Raw genomic sequence first — 20,413 nt, 5'->3', positions numbered from 1 at the left:
GTGTATGCTCTCTAAGTTTTTGACTGGAATAACTTCACATGTTAAGAAGTACACTGGGGATTCAATAAAAGGAAATCTCCTGTTACTCTATTGTCCAGCCCCCAAGTTCTCAGAACTCCCAAATTCACGTACATTTCTAGTTCTTTGTGTATCTTTCTATGATTAAAGAATAGAGGGAAGCACAGTTTTTAGCATTCAGGTACACAGAATGCTTATTTTCTTGTCATTCAGTTCAGTTCAGTTCAGTTGCTCAGTCATGTCCGACTCTCCGCGACCCCATGAATCACAGCACGCCAGGCCTTCCTGTCTATCACCAACTCCCGGAGGTCACTCAAAGTCACGTCCACAGAGTTGGTGATGCCATCTAGCCATCTCATTCTCCGTCGTCCCCTTCTCCTCCCGCCCCCAACCTTTCCCAGCATCAGAGTCTTTTCCAGTGAGTCAACTAGTCGCATGAGGTGGCCAAAGTTTTGCAGTTTCAGCTTTAGCATCAGTCCCTCCAATGAACATCCAGGATTGATCTTCTTGTCATTATAGCAGTCTAATAAGTGGACTACTGGAATCTGCCATCTAAGGTATTAATGTTATATAAACTAAGCATCTAGATCAAAGAATTAAATTTTAGACATAGGCAGAAACTACAAATGAAGAAACTAAGCCACTGAGAATTTAAATAACTTGTCCAAGTTCACATAGTTAAGTGGCATAGCAAGGGATCACATCCATGCTGTTGGACTCTAAAGCCAGTGTTTCTTGCATTATCCCTCAGCAGTCAGAGGGATAGAAGTGATTTATCCAGCTTTGCATAGTTATTACATTTTCTGACTCCAGTCTTTCTCTTTGACCATACACTATAATGGAATGACTTTTCAAAATATCCATTCAAATTTTTGAGCTTTCATTGCCCTTCTCGAGAAGTACAAAGCTAACAGAAAGAAGATTTAGTGTAGTTTCTCTTCCTATGGAAGATCCTTTGCCCTTATAGCACTGGAGCTCTTAAATGACCAAAAAGTTGCTTATTACTATTTTTCATTGCACACTCAGTTCTTAGAATGGCTGGAACTCCTAGGCACAACTTAAAATTTGACAACAAAAATAACCAATTTTACAAGTCATTTGGCACAGAAGTCATGGAATCTATTTCAGCTGTGAAAGACTGGTGAATTCTTCCAGCAATTTTTGCTAGTTGGATTATTAAAAATTACCAAAGATAAGTTTAATCTATGAAACATTTTATATGTAGAATGAGAATATTTTTGCCCACTGCAGCTGATCTTAACATTTTGGTGAGCAGAGTTCTAGATAGAATGTCTCATAATAAAATACAGACTATTCCACTGATGCTGAAACTGAGACTCTAACTATTTGGCCACCTGATACAAAGAGGTGATGGCCACCTGAAGCTGACTCATTGGAAAAGACCCTGATGCTGGGAAAGATTGAAGGCAGGATAAGGGGATGACAGAAGATGAGATGATTGGATGGCATCATTGACTCAATGGACATGAGTTTGAGCAAACTCCCAGAGATAGTGAAGGACAGGGAAGACTGGTGTGATGCAGTCCCTTGGTTGCAAAGAGTCAGACACAACTGAGCAATTGAACAACAGCAACTATTCCACCATTTATAAAATACTTTCTGCATATGACCTGGGGTGACATTAAATTGTATTCTAATCAAATTTATCTCTAGCCTTGAACTAAACCTCTGATCGATCAGTTTTGAATTCCCTAAGGAAAGCAAATACACTGTATCATTATTATTTTTACTTCATAAAGATTGTTTATCAATGTATACTGTAAAAGTTTAGATTTGGCTTACATTTTGCACAAGTGCTCCATTGAAGTGAGAATGTAAGTGAGAAAATGGCTGTCATAATTTTACCAACCAAAAAATGTATTGTAGAACTGAAATCATTTTAGGACCATGTTACACTCTTAACAATCATTGGTAACCCTAAAGTACTTTTGTTTATATGGTTTATATCTATTGGTATCTATCATATTATAAATTTAAAAAGGCATTTAAAAATAATTATTATTCAGTCTTAAATAACAATAATAAACCCACGACATGTTAATGTAGGTGACATATTTTTATAAAGTATCTATATTTCCAAAACAAGGACATTTAGTGAGGAGAGTGACATTGCTTTATTTTTTCAAATCTCTCCAATGTTTAGATTAATAGAAGGTAACTGGATTCTCATGTCTGCTTTTATATTCAATATGCTGTTGTATACTATTCTGATTAAGTTATATATATGTACATTCTAATCTCACACATATATGTAGTTGGAAAAGGGAGGGAGGAGTATTTTCAGTCTTTTTGAATAATTGTGACTATTCTTTGATACTACACTAAAACTCAAAAAGTGGTTTTTTAGGGAATACAGTAATTGCAATATGGAATCTAAAATACATCAGTGAACTTTTCTTACTCTTCATATCAATACATTAACATCAATTAATCCTTTTGCACTTTGAATGAGTCTATTTCTCATGTGTTATTTTGTAGCTCATGCATTGGTCATAGAAAATGTTGCTTTATAGAAATAAACAGATTTTCCAAATGTTGATGCATTTCACCGACAACCTCAATAAATCACATTCATTATCACACCAGTGATATCAGAAATGCCTTTAAATGTATGGAAGCTGTCAAACTTATAGTGGCAGATACAAATTTTTCAAAATTCCAACTTTTGCTTGATAGCTTAAATTTCACTGTTGGCAACAAATACTGTCAGTTGTTGTCCTTGAAGTAACAAAGCTCACTTTGTTCATTTTTGAGAAAATGTCTGCCAAATACCCAAGTCTGACTAACCACAGTTTGTCAGTCATTCTTCCTTTTTTTAAAATAGGCTTTAATTTTATAGCCATTTTAGGTTCACAGCAAAACTGAGAAGAAGGTAGAGATTTCTTATGTTTCCTACTGCTTTTTTTATTCTCCTTTTTATTGTGATAAAATATAGTATTATAGTCCATTTCCCTAACACTTCCATTCATGGCTTTATATGAATATCAAAACATCAAATTGTAGACTTTAAATATATGCAGTTTATTGTACATCAATCATGTCTAATAAAAGTGTTTTTTTAAAAATCTTTCTCCCCACCCCAAGTATACCCAAATCTGTTAAAATGTGGATTTATATAATTTTTCACATGAAATATGGGACAAGATTCCTATAAAATGGCCTTACATAATTTTAGAATGAAGACAGCTTATGGATATCTCACTTTACCCAAGTTGTAAACAAAATAATTCCAACAAAACATTGATAATAGCATACATATATTTCTTCAAGAACTGTAAATCAAACATTAATGACAACATAAAATTAGAAATAAATCACTTTCAGATAAATGGAATATATTTTTTTTCTTAAAAGGCAACAATGATCTTTTACCTTGAAGCTTTTTATGCAAGCTAAAACATGTTTATTTCCTTAAGTCTAAAAATACATTAAGTTTCTATAAATATCAAATTTTACTACGTGTAATGGTAACATATACATAATGCAGATCTTATAAAAATTGATTTGATTTTCAGTCAAAACATCCAAATTAGTAGTATCTGGAAAATTATAGGCAATGATATAACTGAAGGTCTGGATAATCACTTTGCTTGTAAAAGGGCAATGGTCAAGTATTTCTTATCATACTGTATAGTTGGGTGTCAATGTAATGTTCACATATAAAACTAAATTGATATACACAAATATATAAGTAAATAAAATGTGGTCTAAAATGAGTTTAAATATGAACAAAATTGTTGAGATCTCCAGTGGAAAATGTGTTAAAGTAGAAAACTCAATATATTCTTTTGTTTCTGGCTTTAGAGAAGCAGACTGGTATGAAACTTTGGCACTTACTTTCCGATTGTATTGGGTAGCATCGTAAGTTGATTGTCATCTACTTTTAGAGTGGTTAGCTTTTTCAACAACCCTAAAACAGAGAAGATGTATTAATACACAAGAACAGATTACTGGTAGAAAATACAATATATAAAATACAATATACATCACAATATGATTGTGATGAATGTCATGCTAATTGGCTGCACTCTGCTTATATCAACCTACAAACATATTTGCATGTCTAGTTCTGACCTTCCAGTTGCAAACACTTCACTTACATCAGTGGGAGTTCAAGTACAATGATGGAGACAATAAAGAAAACATAGGGTTCCACAGAAACCTGATTTGGCAGTACTACTACCACATTTTCCTTTTCTATTATATAGTAAATGGATGAGATGAAATTTTTCAAGCCAGCTGTGATTCAATATTTAGTTAACTCATATGCACTAATAACTAACATTCCTGTTGTAATACAAATTGAAAACAAATCTGAATTAAGCCTAATAATTAATGAATGGGTACTGAAGTACTGCAGTGTAGTGGTTATAATTATGGACTTGGAAAATAACAACATATAACTTCATACACTTTCAGTTACCATAAATCCTTGACTGGGATCACTAGTAAACACAAAAGCCCTCAGTTTTTAATATATCAAGTAGAACTTGCTAATAATTGACATTCCAACTATTCATATTTCTCTAATTTATGCCCTTCATAAACTTCCTGCTTTATCTGTTCCTATTCTCAGGGTATTAATGAGCAAAAACTGCAGAGTAATAGAACAGCTTCCTTTACCCAGCCATAACAGAATCCAGAGTATCAATATGGCCTTAATAGCCAAAATCCAAGGCAAAGCATTAACAGTGGCTGATTTTGGTTTTACATATGTTTTGCAGAAAACTTGTTCTGACAGATATAATAGGTTCAATGGTCAAATGTGTTTGGGAAATGCTAAATTAAACAAAATCAACCAGATTTCTTTAATGAAAAATGTTAAGGAACTTTTAATATACTAATGTAGCAGGGTGAGTCTAAAGTTATTGTGGAACTTCTGTGTGTGTGCAGAGTATCTTGTACAATGGTGTTTCACAAACATGCTCTGAGAACTGTTGTTACAGCACATACCTACCCACCTCAAGTATTTTGAGCATAGCTTAAAGGCAAAAAGTAAGTGACAAGAAGTCAGAAATAAAGCTGTTGTTGCATTTGAAGTTTCAGTATGCTCAACTACATAGTCTATCAAAGCACGCAGTATCTCTAGTGAAGAGAAATGTCATCACTATCAGACTGCTGTGAGAAAATACCTACAATATTTGGAGATTAATACATCAGCTTGTGCCCTTATGATACACGGCTGAAAACAGTGGCACCTGGGAAAGAGGACAATTCTCACTAGGGTAATTTATCTCTGAAATTTGAACACCCACTGCCTATTCATCTATGTTCAAAGGGTGACTGAATCACTTTAGCTTCTCTACTGTATATGTAAAAATCCACCAACCTTGGAAATATCAAAGAACCCTCAAGCTTGCTCATCAATTGTGAAAAGAAAACACAGGACCATGAATTATAACTAAATTCTTTATGAGCTGTAGTTGTGATCAAACTACTGTTCCTGCCCACAGGTAGAGCCAGAGAAGGGCTGACAGTTTCCACATCAGTTGACTGGGTTACGAGAAGTTTTGTGTTGGGTTACAGAGGGCTGTGAAAACATCTTGAAGCCAGGTTGCCAAGCAGTCTTTAAGAGAATCACAGTCCCCAGGTCTAAAGTAGTGGTGTGAAAATCTTGAGGCAGGATAGGGATTAAGGTCAAAAGATTGATGCAACAATTTTTTTTTTTTTAAATAATGGATCTTTGACAGAAACTTCTACAACTTCTGGCAGCCTACTCCAGTACTCCTGCCTGGAAAATCCCATGGACGGAGGAGCCTGGTAGGCTACAGTCTGTGGGGTTGCAAAGAGTCAGACATGACTGAGCGACTTCACTTTCTTTCTACAACTTTAAATGCTGAAGCAAATTAGGGCTTCCTCCTTTGTTCCACATATGTGAGCTAAAGGGACCATCATTCATTTGTGGTATGGCTACTTTGTCATTCACACATTCCATACAAGGGTGTGCTCTCTGGACAGATTCCAGAACTTCTGTAGTAATCTGGTTGTTCTTGGAATAGAAATAGGCTATCAACCTCAGCGCTGTTACTCATGACTTCCTCTGACAGATGATTCCTTTACTGTCTAGCTATTGATTTATCTGTTTGGACTGTCTCCTACCCTCAGGAACCAACGGTATTTTATACTATTTCTTCCTCAGTTCTCCACCTGTTTATCTTATATTCCCAATTCAGATATACTGAAGAGGAAGGAAAAGGAGGTTTTTTACTATGATTCTGGCTACTTTCATATAAATATACAATAATCACAGTATAATAAATATTAATATAATTTGTTATCAAAATAGCTAATATTTATATGACATTTACACTATATATTAGAATTCTGAAAGCCAAAATGCTGTGTACTCATCAAATCTAAGATTATAATAATTATTATATTAGGGTTAGATTGAATATTTACTGTATACTAAGTTCTGTTCTTAGTTCTGATGGCTGGATGGCATCACCAACTCGATGGACATGAGTTTGAGTAGACTACAGGAGTTGGTGATGGACAGGGAGGCCTGGCGTGCTGCGATTCATAGGGTCACAAAGAGTCGGACATGACTGAGCGACTGAACTGAAGTTCTGTTCTAAGCAATTTTATATATATTAATTCATTATTTCTCAAAATAATTCCCTGATGCAGGTACTATTACTTCCCCATTTAAAAGGTGATAAAACTGAGGCACAGAGAGATTAAGTAGCTAGAATAAGGTCACACAGCTAGTAAGGTAGAAAAGCTGGAGTCTGAATTCAGGCAGCTTGACTGCAAAACCTGTGTCTTTAACCACTAAGTGAATAAGATAAATTATTTTGGAAAGTAAATATATATATATATATATATATTCTCCTTTATTGAGTTTCTCAATATATATATGTATATATATATTCTTCTTTATTGAGTTTCTCTGCTGTCCGAAGAAACATTATTAAAGCTCTACCTAGAAAACAAAAAGTCATCTTCATTTTGCCTGGAACCAGCACATTGAAAGAGACTCAGCATACAGGGTTGTTTGTTGAATATATAACTCCATTCAAATACACCACAGCTAAAATAGGTGTAAAGGAACTAAAGATTTTTAGTTGTTATTTCATTAGTAATAATACTATGATGTTTCGTGTTTTTTATTCATTTAAATGCTGGTAGTCCAATAGACAACTCAGGTTCAAATAAAGAAGACAAGGTGTAATTTACCATCCAATCAGAATGAATAAATTATTTTAGGACCTTTGAACAGAGTTCCCAGTTATTTCTCTTGACCAAGAAGGAAATTTTTCAAGGAAAGCCAGCCTTGTTACATATACAATCAGGTACTCTGGCAACTCTGCAGATGGATAAATGTAATTTTCCCTAAAAGGTCAATAGGTTCCAAAGATAGTTCCAGCAGGAAGCTACTGACAAAGTTACCCTCTTAATTTGAGGATAGCTCAGCTTCCCAGGTGGCGCTAGTGGTAAAGAACCCATTTGCCAAAGCAGGAGAGAGATGTGGGTTTGATCCCTGGGTTGGAAAGATTCCCTGGAATAAGGCATGGTAACCCACTCCAGTATTCTTGCCTGGAGTATCCCATGGACAGAGGAACCTGGTGCGCTACAGTCCACGGGGTCGCAAACAGTCAGACATGACTGAAGCGACTTAGCACACATGCATGCACAGATTCTAAACAAAGATATTAAATACATAATACAACTTGCATGTGCTGGTCTGCTTAATGCCAGCCAAGCATCTAATCTGGTATTTTCTATCATCTGTACAAGCTATTTTCCCCAGACTGGAAGCCTAACTCCCTAGTCCACTTTCTTAGCAGAGGATATTTTAAACAAATAGTTACATCAACTTTTATTTCACTATGTGACCTTTTCATTTCCAGAATTTTTAATTGGTTCTTTTTTTTTTTATATAACCACCCATTCTTAGTCATCACTCCTGTTTTGTAAGTTCTTATTATTTTTATAAATATTGTTCTTCCTTTTATTTATTTGAGAATCTACACATACTTAAAATAATTTTTTAACTTGCTTGATAACTTTGGTTTCCCTTGGGGTAAAATTTCTATTGTTTGAGTTGTTTTAACATTAGTTTTCCTTTAAAGTATGTGTTTTCATGCCCATTTGTGTCAGTGAATATTTTCTTACCTGTGTTCACTCCTCCATGTCTGACACTGGTTACTTCCACCTGACCCTCAAGTTTCTGGGGTTTAAAACCAAGTCTTAAGTTAGCAACTTAGTGCTCTCATTCTACCTGGGTATTGCAAATTCAGTCCAAAGTAGCTGGTAATGTGCTGTAATTTTCAGTATTGAATCTGTATCTGTTCTCTCCTTTCACCCTAGCTCTAGGTTCTTCAGTCTCTCTTAGTAGGAAAGTGTTTTCTTCCTCTATCCCTGTACATTTGTATTCTCCTGTTATGCTTAAGGGTTTTTTGTTTTTTTTTTAACCACTCAGGATCAGAATTTATGGCTACCACTTCTATTTGTGGTCTGGAGCCCATCATGTCTGTAGGCATTACTGTGTTTCCATTATATCTCAGTTCCAGGTATATGCTCATTCTCTTTAAGCAGAGCTAAATTATGTTATTGTCTCAATACTTAAGGAATACTTACCATATACCACCCATAATTCTTTGTATGGAGAAGACAGTAATGAAGAAAATTATGTTCTTCTAATATAAATAGCTTTTTTATTCTCATTAAGCCTTTGAAGATATGGAGTGGTTTTTGAGTAAGACAGTAAGAAATATATTTTGACCAGATGGCTATCTTGACCAGATGATCATCTCTAGCATATTGATCAGAGGATGCTCTTTTAGACCATTATATTTCCTTACTTTCTACAACATAAAACAGTACTTTCTAAGCTTATCTTAAGTTTCATCTAAGATAATTAATAAGAATGCAGAACAGAGGGCCTATTACATACTTAGAGGGTCAGAATTTTCACAGAAAGAGTCTGGAAATGTGGAAGTGTTTAATTAAGCTTAAGATAAATCTTACAGAGGAGTAAGTTGAAAAAACACTATTACAAAAATACATAACTATATAAATAAAAATATCATCAAATCTACAAAGAAAGAAAAACTAACCTGTTCTGTTAAAATTAGTATTCTCTATTAACCTAAAAGAATAGTGAAAATGGAAGCAACAAAAATTGGAGAACAATTTTGGCTTGTGATTAAATTTTCAGAAGTATTAATACGTTCCAGAACATATGATACATCTAATTCAGAGAGTGTTAAAAACTATATTAAAAAATTAAGTAGTTTGATGATTCCTCTCCTATCTGCGTCCTCTCATAAATAATAAGAGTAAGATATCTATACAAAAGTTTATTCATTATTTAGATTCTTTCATTGTTACTCAGATAAAAATTTATGACAAAAAAAGGATTGAGTAATTAATATATATTAACAGACAAATTTCTCCTCTTATGACTCTTGACAGCATGCTAAAGAGATGTCATTTTTAAATAATAGGACTATGAAGATATTTTATATATTTATCATGTTATTCTTAAATTAGAGCAAGGTTACAATACAATTGAAGTAGAATAGAGCAGCACTGTGGATAGAAAGTGTTGCTTGCTCAGTCATATCTGACTCTTTAGGACCCTATGCACTGTATCCTGCCAGCCTCCTCTGTCCATGGGATCCTCTAGGCAAGAATACTTGAGGGGGTAGTCATTCCCTTCACCAGGGGATCTTGCCAACCCAAGGATCGAACCAGGCTCTCCTGCATTGCAGGGAGATTCTTTACCATCTGAGCCACCAAGGAAGCCCATGCTATTGGTGATTCTATAGTGACAAAAGAAGACATACACAGTCATCCAAGTACTTAAATCTAAGATAAATACTCCTTTTAATAACACTTTAAAACTTAGTATATCTAAAATTATTTAAAGTATGTCAGTTTAGTAAGATCATTTTAACAGGAGAGTATTTTGACAGCTAGAGTTACCATTTCATTCTAAAATATTGGTAAAATAATTTTTCATATTGGATAATGATTATGCTAATTTATTAATATCAGGCTAATTTATTAATAACAGTATATTCCCTACATCTGCAAACAAACTATACTGCTAAAAATGAAAACAGTATATTTGACATAAACACTGATAACAAAATATTATGTTCTCACCTATAGAGTCAGGCAACTGTTGCAACATATTGGATGACAGTAAGAGGTCCTCCAGGGCTTCACATCCAGAAATGTCCATGTCAACGGTTTCTATTCTGTTTTTTGACATATCCAGGTATACCAACATCTTTAACTTCCCTATAGACTTGATGACATTGAGTAAACTCAGGGTTAGTGAGAAACTTTCAGGAAATATTTTAAAGTTGTAAAAACCACAACACTGTAAAATTAATTTCAAAAGCAAATGCAACAATAATAAGTATTGGTGAGAATGTGGAGAATCTGTAACCCTCATACATTTCTAGTAGGAATGTAAAATTATGCAGCCACTTCGGAAAACAGTTTGGACATTCCTCAAAATGTTAAACAAAATTTCCATATGACCTATAAATCCCTAGGTACATGCTTAAGAATGAAACATTTGTCCACACAGAAACACAAATATTCAAAGCAGTGTTATTCACAACATTCAAAACGTGGAAACAACCTGAATGTCCATAAACTGATAAACAGATAAACAAAATGTGATCTATCAATAAGCTGGAATATTATTTGGCAATAAAAAGCAGTAAAGTACCAATGCATGCTACAAAAAGGATGAACCTTGAAAGAAATGCAGTGAAAGATGCCAGTCACAAAAGATCACCTATTATAATATTTTACTTATATGAATTGTCCAGAATAGGTAAATCTATGGAATCAGAAAGTAGACTAGGGTTGCTAGAGGCTGGGAGGTTAGGGGGAAGGAAATAACTGCTAATGGATTTCAGGGTTTCTTTCAGTGCTAATGGAAATGTTCTAAAATTAGATTGTGGTGATGTTTGTTCAATTATGTGAGTATTCTAAAAACCATCGAACTGTATACTTCAAATACATGAATTTTATGATATGGGAATATATCTTGCAACATAGATATGTTAAAAGATAACAACAACAATCTCAAAGTTGCCAAAGACTTAAATGAATATAGAATAAAAAAGGAAGGAAGGATGGAAGAGAAAGTTGTCACTCAAACAACATATGCTGACAGAATGATGCTTACAATTTCAAATGCATGAGAAAGGTATTAAATCATGATTTTAACTTTACCCTACTAAGCAGAATCAATATTTTGTTCATTCAACAGTCCTTTTTGAGGATCTACTACATACCAGAGCTTGTATTATATACTGGAGAACAATCATGAATATCTTAGCTAAGTATGGGGAGAGACTTGTCATGATACAGACAAAGTCTTTATTTTTAAGGTGCTCATACAGTGAAGGAAACTGTCCAATAAACAAATAATTATAAAATCCTATGATATGTGCAATAAAAAAAGTCTGTAGAGAATGCCATAGAAGCACAAGGCCACAAATTGCTTGGAAAGCACTGCTTGTCCAGAAAGAGAACTTGTACCTGGAAGAGAGAATAGCGCAGAAAAGTGTGAAAAAAGGGAGTATGTTTGAGGAAGAGTGGGAAATTCAAAGTTACTGAATATAATGATGAAGTTAAGCATTAGAAGAAGTCATCTGTTAAAAAGCCTTACCTTTCATGTGAGGGTTATTTGAACTCTATCTTATTGGCAAGGCTTTTAAGATGGTGAACAACATTATTAGATATGTGTTTTGAAATAATAATCTCAGGGAAATGTGAAAGGAGATTCATGACGAGAGTTAGAGTAGAACTGAAAGGATCAGAAGGATTTGGAAGCTGTTTAGCTAATGAGATGAAAAGGACCTGAGTTAAGGCAGCAGAAGTGAGGATGAAGTGGGGATGACTCAAGAAAAATTTAGAAGTGGAATTTAAAAGTGACTGGATTAATAACTGATTTCGGAGGACAGGGGTGGAATCAGATCATATGGTGGGCAAGGGATGAACAATGGTTATTTAGGTTGGATGTAAACTATGGGACTAAGAACAAGACAAAATTCTTCATTTTCCTTTTCTTTAAGGGCATGTTTTGCAAATAAATGTCCCACACATATCTGTGTTCAATGGTTCATCTGCTTGTTTGCCTACCTATAACACTTTGCTATACTGTCTCTACTTATTTGACAGAGTATAAGCAAATAAACACTACATCAACAAATTAATTGCACAAGCACATATTCGGCACTGTGCTAAGTACCTTATACATATTACTTGATGCAATACTTTATGTTCTTATTGCTCAGAATGTGTTTTACACAGCAGCCGTATCAGCACCACCTGGGAGCTTGTCAGAAATGTGGAATTGAGATCCACTCCAGACCCACTGAATTGGAATCTGCAGTTTAACACACACTAAAGCTTAGAGGTTAAGTAATATCACACATTGGGTTCCCTGAGAAATGGAGACAAAGAGAAATTTTTGAGAGAGATTCTTGGGATTAATACCAGTGAAAAGAAAGAAGGAAGGAAGGAAGAAGGACTGGGCAGGTGAAGGTAGGCTGTGATGGTTCTGAGGAATTACTCAGCTGACTCTTCAAGTAGTACTGCAGTTGTCTTGAATAGCAGTGAAGGGGCCAGAGCTTCATACTCTTGCACTGATTGATCACTGAATTGGTGGTCTCCTGGAATACAGTTATAACCCTACATGAGAGAGTTCTCTTCATCTGAGGAACGTCCTAAAGAGGGTGGAGAGTTGCAAGCAGTATTCCCAGAGATTGAGGGAATAGAATAAGCTCTTCATTCCAGGAGGATGACACATGAAAGGATCCATCACAAGTAACATTCCAACATTGCCCCATTAATAAGGAGTGGAGCTAAAATTGAAAACTCAATTTTATCAAATTATAGACTATAAAGCCTTTTGATTAGATTAGCAGTTCCTGACCTCTAAATTGCTTATTAACCCAACTCATATCTCTAGCCCTGCTTCTGCCGCTCCCCTTGTAATCCGAGAGTGTGAACACAGTCAGGGTAGGTGAATAGTTGCTAGGCTAGGAACTGGGTGCTCTGGATGAATCAGGCCAGAGGGCTGAGTTTCTTCTCACGCCTAGAAATACGTCACTTGGAAAAATACTGTCACACTTCTTAGAGCTGTCCACCCCAAGGAACTGTTACACTAACTTAGCTCATCTCTTCTGATGAGCACACAAAGAATAGTATATGTGTTTATGTTTGTAGTGTGTGTTTGAGGATTTATTTTTTTTTTGTTCCTTTATCATGAGAAAATTTCTTTTCTCTTTGAAGCTTCCTGAATTGCTATCTGTAGCACAACTCAATATGTTTGTGTGAAGTTTCTAAACATCTTTTTTTGGAAGCAAAATAACACTTCAATGTTTATTTTTGAGTCTTTCTAAACCCTCACTTTGAAGCACCTTATAGCCTGGAGTTAAAAACGCCTTTGTAGCCCAATGACTCAGAGTTCTTGAGGATATTAAATGTTACTCCAACATCCGGACATAGAGGGATCTACAGATGAGCAGAGGGCAACAAATTAAAAAAGGGGAAGCCACTACAAGCAAAAGGAGATATTGGAGTTTGCTGTTCAATTATATTTTTATTGACTGATATTAGAGTGATGGTTTTAAGACAGAGCTTTGTCGCAAACAAATTTTTGTTCATTATTTATTTGCTTCTCTGATTTGCGAAAAGTAAAGTGGAAAAATGATAATCCAGGCTTCTAAAAGTATTTAAACATATATTAGCTTAATGTATTATGGTATGTGAACTAAAAACGAAAGGAATATGCTTTTTTCTCCTGTATCTTATGACATTAAATATTTAGAATTAATCCTTCTGTGAAACTGATAGACATGGGCTGAAGACTGCATTCAAGCTTAGACTTTCAAGGCCAAATGTTTCTAGGTAATTGTCTAACAACTCTTTGCCAGCCTTAGGCATTCAAAAAACCACACCTGTTTAAGGGCGGGAGGTGTAGGAGTATCCCATTAGTATTACCATAAGGAGTGTCACAAAATATGGAATTCAAGTGTACTAAGTAAAGCAAGAAACTCACTTAAAGATGGCAGTTTATAAGAAAAAAATCTAAAGGAAATCAGTCCTGGGTGTTCATTGGAAGGACTGATGCTAAAGCTGAAGCTCCAATACTTTAGCCACCTCATGTGACGAGTTGACTCACTGGAAAAGACTCTGATGCTGGGAGGGATTGGGGGCAGGAGGAGAAGGGAACGACAGAGAATGAGATGGCTGGATGGCATCACCGACTCGATGGAGGTGAGTTTGAGTGAACTCCGGGAGTTGGTGATGGACAGGGAGGCCTGGCATGCTGTGATTCATGGGGTCGCAAAGAGTCGGACACGACTGAGCGACTGAACTGAACTGAAGAAAAAATTACTTTGTAACAGACAAATTAGACAGCACTATCTGTTTTACAGACAACTGAATCACTATCTTTACATTTAAATAATACATTAAATAATACATTGACTATGGAATTCATCAGGTTCCCTCATAATTCAGTTGGTAAATCATCTGCCTGCAATGCAGGAGATCTGGGTTCAACTCCTGGGTCAGGAAAATCCCCTGGAGAAGGAAATGGCAACCCACTCCAGTATTCTTGCCTGGGAAATCCCCTGGACAGAGGAGCCTGGCGGGCTACAGTCCATGGGATTGAAAGAGTTGGACACGACTTAGTGACTAAACCACCACCATGGAATTCATCTGCAAGGTTGGATTTTGGGAACAGAACAAGTGTGAAAAGTAGGATAAGCCCAATTCTCAACCATACCATCTACTGATTCCCATAGCAACAGCATTTGGAGTATCAGAGTGAGCATGAGTCTCTGAAGCTGGTTTGAATCACAGGTCCACCATTTACTGACTATGTGACCTTGGCCCAGTTACTTACTCTTTCTGTTCCAGTTTCCTCATCTATAACATGGGGTTGGTAACAAATTCTGCTTCATAGCGTTGCTCTGAGAATTTGGTGAGTCACTTGGAAAATATCTAGATAGTGCCTGCTGCTGCTGCTGCTGCTAAGTCACTTCAGTCGTGTCCGAATCTGTGTGACCCCATAGACGGAAGCCCACCAAGCTCCCCCGTCCCTGAGATTCTCCAGGCAAGAACACTGGAGTGGGTTGCCATTTCCTTCTCCAATGTGTGAAAGTGAAGAGTGAAAGTGAAGTCGCTCAGTCATGTCCGACCCACAGTGACCCCACGGACTGCAGCCTACCAGGCTCCTCCGTCCATGGGATTTTCTAGGCAAGAGAACTGGAGTGGCTTGCTATTGCCTAGCCCCTGATAAATGCTATGTAAGTAGTTTTGAATAAATAAACACACTACAGGTATAAACTTTTCACACTAGACATGCATTCTGTTTTCCCCCAACGTGATGGACATAAGTTTGAGTAGGCTCCGGGAGTTGGTGATTTACAGGGAAGCCTGGTGTGCTGCAGTCCATGGGGTTGCAGAGAGTGGGACATGACCGAGCGACTGAACTGAATCAAACTGATACACACCTTGAATATAGCACATAACAGTCTCTGCTATGTGTAGTAGAATATAGATTTGTCTCTTCTGTTATATGCAAAACCCTCAAACAAATATGTTCAAGGTCTTGAATATATTATTTTTGTAATTCTGCCATGAGCATGGTTTCTAATTCATAGAGGTATATTTGTATATGGTTTTTAATAAATCAATAAACAGAAAATATGCATGCTTTTCTGTTTTGTATCTGTGAGGATAGTAGAAATGTATTTTTTGGTGAGAGAAGAAAGTATATTTTCCCTAGTCTTTTGTCAGATTTTCTTCTTTATGTGGTCCCATGCTTTTTCAAAAGAGAATAGCTTCCTCTTCTTGGTTTTGCAATCATTTTAAGAAATGTTTAATGTCAATTCAAACAAAGAATCAAGTCTGGCTTTCAGATCACACATTTAAATCTCAGTGACTGAAGAATTATTCCACAATCAACTGCCCTGGCTACTTAACCCCATGCAAGGAGTTTAGAGTGGTTTTCACCACTGAGAGCCTTCTAGTTGTTTTTCGTATGTGTTGTTTAGTTGCTAAGTTGTGTCCAACTCATTTGTGACCTCATGGACTGTAGCCCACCAGGCTCCTCTGTCCAGGGGATTTCCCAGGCAAGAATACTGGAGTGAGTTGTCATTTCCTCCTCCAAGGGATCTTCCTGACCCAGGGACTGAACCCATGTCCCCTGCATTGCAGGTAGATTCTCTACCATTGAGCCACTTGGGAAGCCCTGTGTATGTGTGTACATGCTTATACTTGAGTGCATGTGTCATGAGTGGCAAGAAATAGTGTTATATGGAAAGCCATTCTTTCACTGGATGGAAAATGAATGGTCACACTCAGTGAGTAGACTAGTACACCTTTGATTCAGGAGATATTACTGAATTTTCTGTTAGATAATTTGACTCTAACTTCCTGTTTGTAACAAGTTATGTTCCTTGCGTTTTTCAAGAAATCAAATAGGTCTACTGGAAATCACCTGAACTCAGAGAGAAATTTTTATCTTGTGGAGGAGCTCAAACAAAATGAGCAGAAACCATTATCTAATTACCTATAAGAAGAAAATTGATTTTGTAAAAATAAGGCTTTGTATTAGGTATAGCATTTTTTTCACATAACGATATAAATTTGTTCAGATTTGAAAAACAGTAAGTACAGAAAGAGATGAAATGTACTTCTAAGAGTATAAGAAAAATCTTTCTTATATGTTACATACTCATTTTACTCACCTATAACACACATAACACTCGTAACACTCAATATTAAAAAAAAATTAGTGAAAAACACTTCATGGAATACTATTATCAAATGTTTAACTTTGAAATGAAAACACTCAGGTTTAAGATGTAAGATTAACCATTATCAGTTACAATTAATATACAACGTAGATGCTAGACGACATGGCATAATAAAAACTTACATACCCCAGGTAGCACTTGCAATGCATTATTATCCATCCACAACTCCCTTAAATTTTGTATTTGATCCAGAACTTCAGGCTGGGGGAGAAGTAGGGAGAAAACAGAGGAGAAGAAAACTAAATTAGTCTTTTCTTATCACAGTATAAGATGTAATTTATTGGATCTGAAACTTTTATTTGGGAATCCAGTGTTCCTCTAAGAAATTCCAAGTTTAACAGATCTCTTCTAGCAAAACTGGTATATCCTGAGGTAGCCAACCTATAATTGATGTGGAAACCATTAGAACAAGAATAATAAAAGTTAAAATCTATTACTCTCCCTTAACATGCAATAACTATTCTCTGCAGTATTTATCAATCTCTGTCTTCTTCACTAGAGTATAATTTTTTGAAGGGCAGAGTAATATTCAGTTTTGAATCCCTGTGTCCCCAGATCCTCATTGTTTGCCATGGTACTTGATAAATAGTAGGTTTTTATCATAACACCATACACACAAACATCCTCTGCTCCATGATGTAATAATAGTATAGGAGCTTCCCAAGTGGTACAATAGTGAAGAATCTGCCTGCCAATGCAGGAGAGACACCCTGAGTCAGGAAGAGCCCCTGGAGAAGGAAGTGGCAACCCATGCCAGTATTCTTGCCTGTAAATTTCATGGACAGAGGAGCCTGGTGGGCTACAGTCCATGGGGTTGCAAGGAGTTTAACACAAGAGTGAATGAACACACACATACACAGAATAATAGTATAAGACCCACTCATTTCTTATCTTTTCATTTACTCAACAAAAAATTATTTGTTGAATAATGGGGAGGCCTACTATGCAAAACATACAATGCAGGATCCACAGTTATTCAAAGCCAGTCCCTGCCTTGAAGTAGCTGAGGAGCTAATTGGGGAAATAAATGCATATAAACAACAAAATCACAAGGCATCATATGGGAGAAAAGAATAATGTAGAGAAGTTCAGAGAAAAAAAGAGAAAGAATATGATCAAGGGGTGACATACTGTGCATAATAAATACTTTAATTCCAAAATTAGAAGCTGTCTTTAAATTCTATCTCCTAGGAAGCAGACTATTCAGAGGGTAGGATGCTATTGCTGCCAGCATCATTTCTCGATTTAAGATGACCTCTTCCTGATTTCCTTCCAGAAATTATCTACCCTGCTTCCCTTGAAGTTGATTACTATTTTTTTTTTTTACCACTCCAGGGAATTGACAATGGCCAAAACTAATTACTGCATTATATTCACCTGCCCACAGGGTTTGGCTCAAGGATCCATTCAGAGCAGGTAAGAAGCAAGGGTGCTCTGACTTTTTGTCCTTTTTTAGTCACTAAGCTGTATCAGACTCTCTTGCGATCCCATGGACTGTAGTATGCCAGGCTGCTCTGTCCATGAAATTCTCCAGGTAAGGGGACTGGAATGCAAAAGTAGGAAGTCAAGAAACACCTGGAGTAACTGGCAAATTTGGCCTTGGAGCACGGAATGAAGCAGGGCAAAGGCTAATAGAGTTTTGTCAAGAGAATGCACTGGTCATAGCAAACACCCTCTTCCAACAACACAAGAGAAGACTCTACACATGGACATCACCAGATGGTCAACACCGAAATCAGATTGATTATATTCTTTGCAACCAAAGATGGAGAAGCTGTATACAGTTAGCAAAAACAAGACCAGGAGCTGACTGTGGCTCAGATCATGAACTCCTTATTGCCAAATTCAGACTTAAATTGAAGAAAGTAGGGAAAACCACTAGACCATTCAGATATGACCTCAATCAAATTCCTTATGATTATACAGTGGAAGTGAGAAATAGATTTAAGGGACTAGATCTGATTGATAGAGTGCCTGATGAACTCTGGACGGAGGTTCATGACATTGTACAGGAGACAGGGACCAAGACCATCCCCATGGAAAAGAAATGAAGAAGAGGGGAATGGCTGTCTGAGGAGGCCTTACAAATAGCTGTGAAAAGAAGAGAGGTGAAAAGCAAAGGAGAAAAGGAAAGATATAAGCATCTGAATGCAGAGTTCCAAAGAATAGCAAGGAGAGATAAGAAAGCCTTCCTTAGTGATCAATGCAAAGAAATAGAGGAAAACAACAGAATAGGAAAAACAAGAGATCTCTTCAAGAAAATTAGAGATTCCAAGGGAACATTTCATGCAAAGATGGGCTCGATAAAGGACAGAAATGGTATGGACCTAACAGAAGCAGAAGATATTAAGAAGAGGTGGCAGGAATACACAGAAGAACTGTACAAAAAAGATCTTCACGACCAAGATAGTCACGATAACGTGATCACTGACCTAGAGCCAGACATCTTGGAATGTGAAGTCAAGTGGGCCTTAGAAAGCATCACTACTAGCAAAGCTAGTGGAGGTGATGGAATTCCAGTTGAGCTATTTCAAGTCTTGAAAGATGATGCTGTGAAAGTGCTGCACTCAATATGCCAGCAGATTTGGAAAACTCAGTGCTGGCCACAGGACTGGAAGAGGTCAGTCTTCATTCCAATCCCAAAGAAAGGCAATGCCAAAGAATGCTCAAACTACCGCACAATTGCACTCATCTCACACGCTAGTAAAGTCATGCTCAAAATTCTCCAAGCCAGGCTTCAGCAGTATGTAAACCGTGAACTCCCAGATGTTCAAGCAGGTTTTAGAAAAGGCAGAGGCACCAGAGATCAAATTGCCAACATCCGCTGGATCATGGAGAAAGCAAGAGAGTTCCAGAAAACCATCTATTTCTGCTTCATTGACTATGCCAAAGCCTTTGACTGTGTGGATCACAATAAACTGTGGAACATTCTGAAAGAGATGGGAATCCCAGACCACCTGACCTGCCTCTTGAGAAACCTGTATGCAGGTCAGGAAGCAACAGTTAGAACTGGACATGGAATAACAGACTGGTTCCAAATAGGAAAAGCAGCACATCAAGCTGTATATTGTCACCTTGCTTATTTAACTTATATGCAGAGTACATCATGAGGAACGCTGGGCTGGAAGAAGCACAAGCTGGAATCAAGATTGCTGGGAGAAATATCAATAACCTCAGATATGCAGATGACACTACCCTTATGGCAGAAAGTGAAGAGGAACTCAAAAGCCTCTTGATGAAAGTGAAAGAGGAGAGTGAAAAGGTTGGCTTGAAGCTCAACATTCAGAAAACAAAGATCATGGCATCTGGTCCCATCACTTCATGGGAAATAGATGGAAAAACAGTGGAAACAGTGTCAGACTTTGTTTTTTTGGGCTCCAAAGTCACTGCAGATGCTGATTGCAGCCATGAAATTAAAAGACGCTTGCTCCTTGGAAGGAAAGTTATGACCAACCTTGATAGTATATTAAAAAGCAGAGACATTACTTTGCCAACCAAGGTCCGTCTAGTCAAGGCAATGGTTTTTCCCGTGGTCATGTATGGATGTGAAAGTTGGACTGTGA

General features: G+C 36.6%; 1 protein-coding gene across 4 annotated transcripts in view; it reads right to left on the bottom strand.

The window, feature by feature from the left end:
• Window positions 1-20,413, bottom strand: part of LRRC7 (leucine rich repeat containing 7) — a 503,703-nt gene that overhangs the window by 146,417 nt on the left and 336,873 nt on the right. For 3 of the 4 annotated variants that reach the window (XM_055402285.2, XM_088834863.1, XM_088834862.1), the window contains 3 exons: window positions 16,977-17,051; window positions 10,156-10,300; window positions 3,877-3,949 (listed from right to left, as the gene is read on the bottom strand). In XM_055402285.2, coding sequence (XP_055258260.2) covers window positions 3,877-3,949; window positions 10,156-10,300; window positions 16,977-17,051 — 293 coding nt within the window. Of the gene's footprint in view, window positions 1-3,876; window positions 3,950-10,155; window positions 10,301-16,972; window positions 17,052-20,413 lie in introns of all 4 variants that reach the window. The other variant, XM_088834861.1, reaches the window with a different exon arrangement.

This window comes from Moschus berezovskii, chromosome 4, assembly GCF_049115385.1.
Source record: "Moschus berezovskii isolate FMDL1 chromosome 4, NW_MosBer_1.0, whole genome shotgun sequence".
In the NCBI taxonomy this organism is placed as follows: Eukaryota; Metazoa; Chordata; class Mammalia; order Artiodactyla; family Moschidae; genus Moschus; species Moschus berezovskii.
The sequence above is the reverse complement of the archived record's forward strand: the minus strand, read 5'-3'. Positions and strand labels throughout refer to the sequence as shown.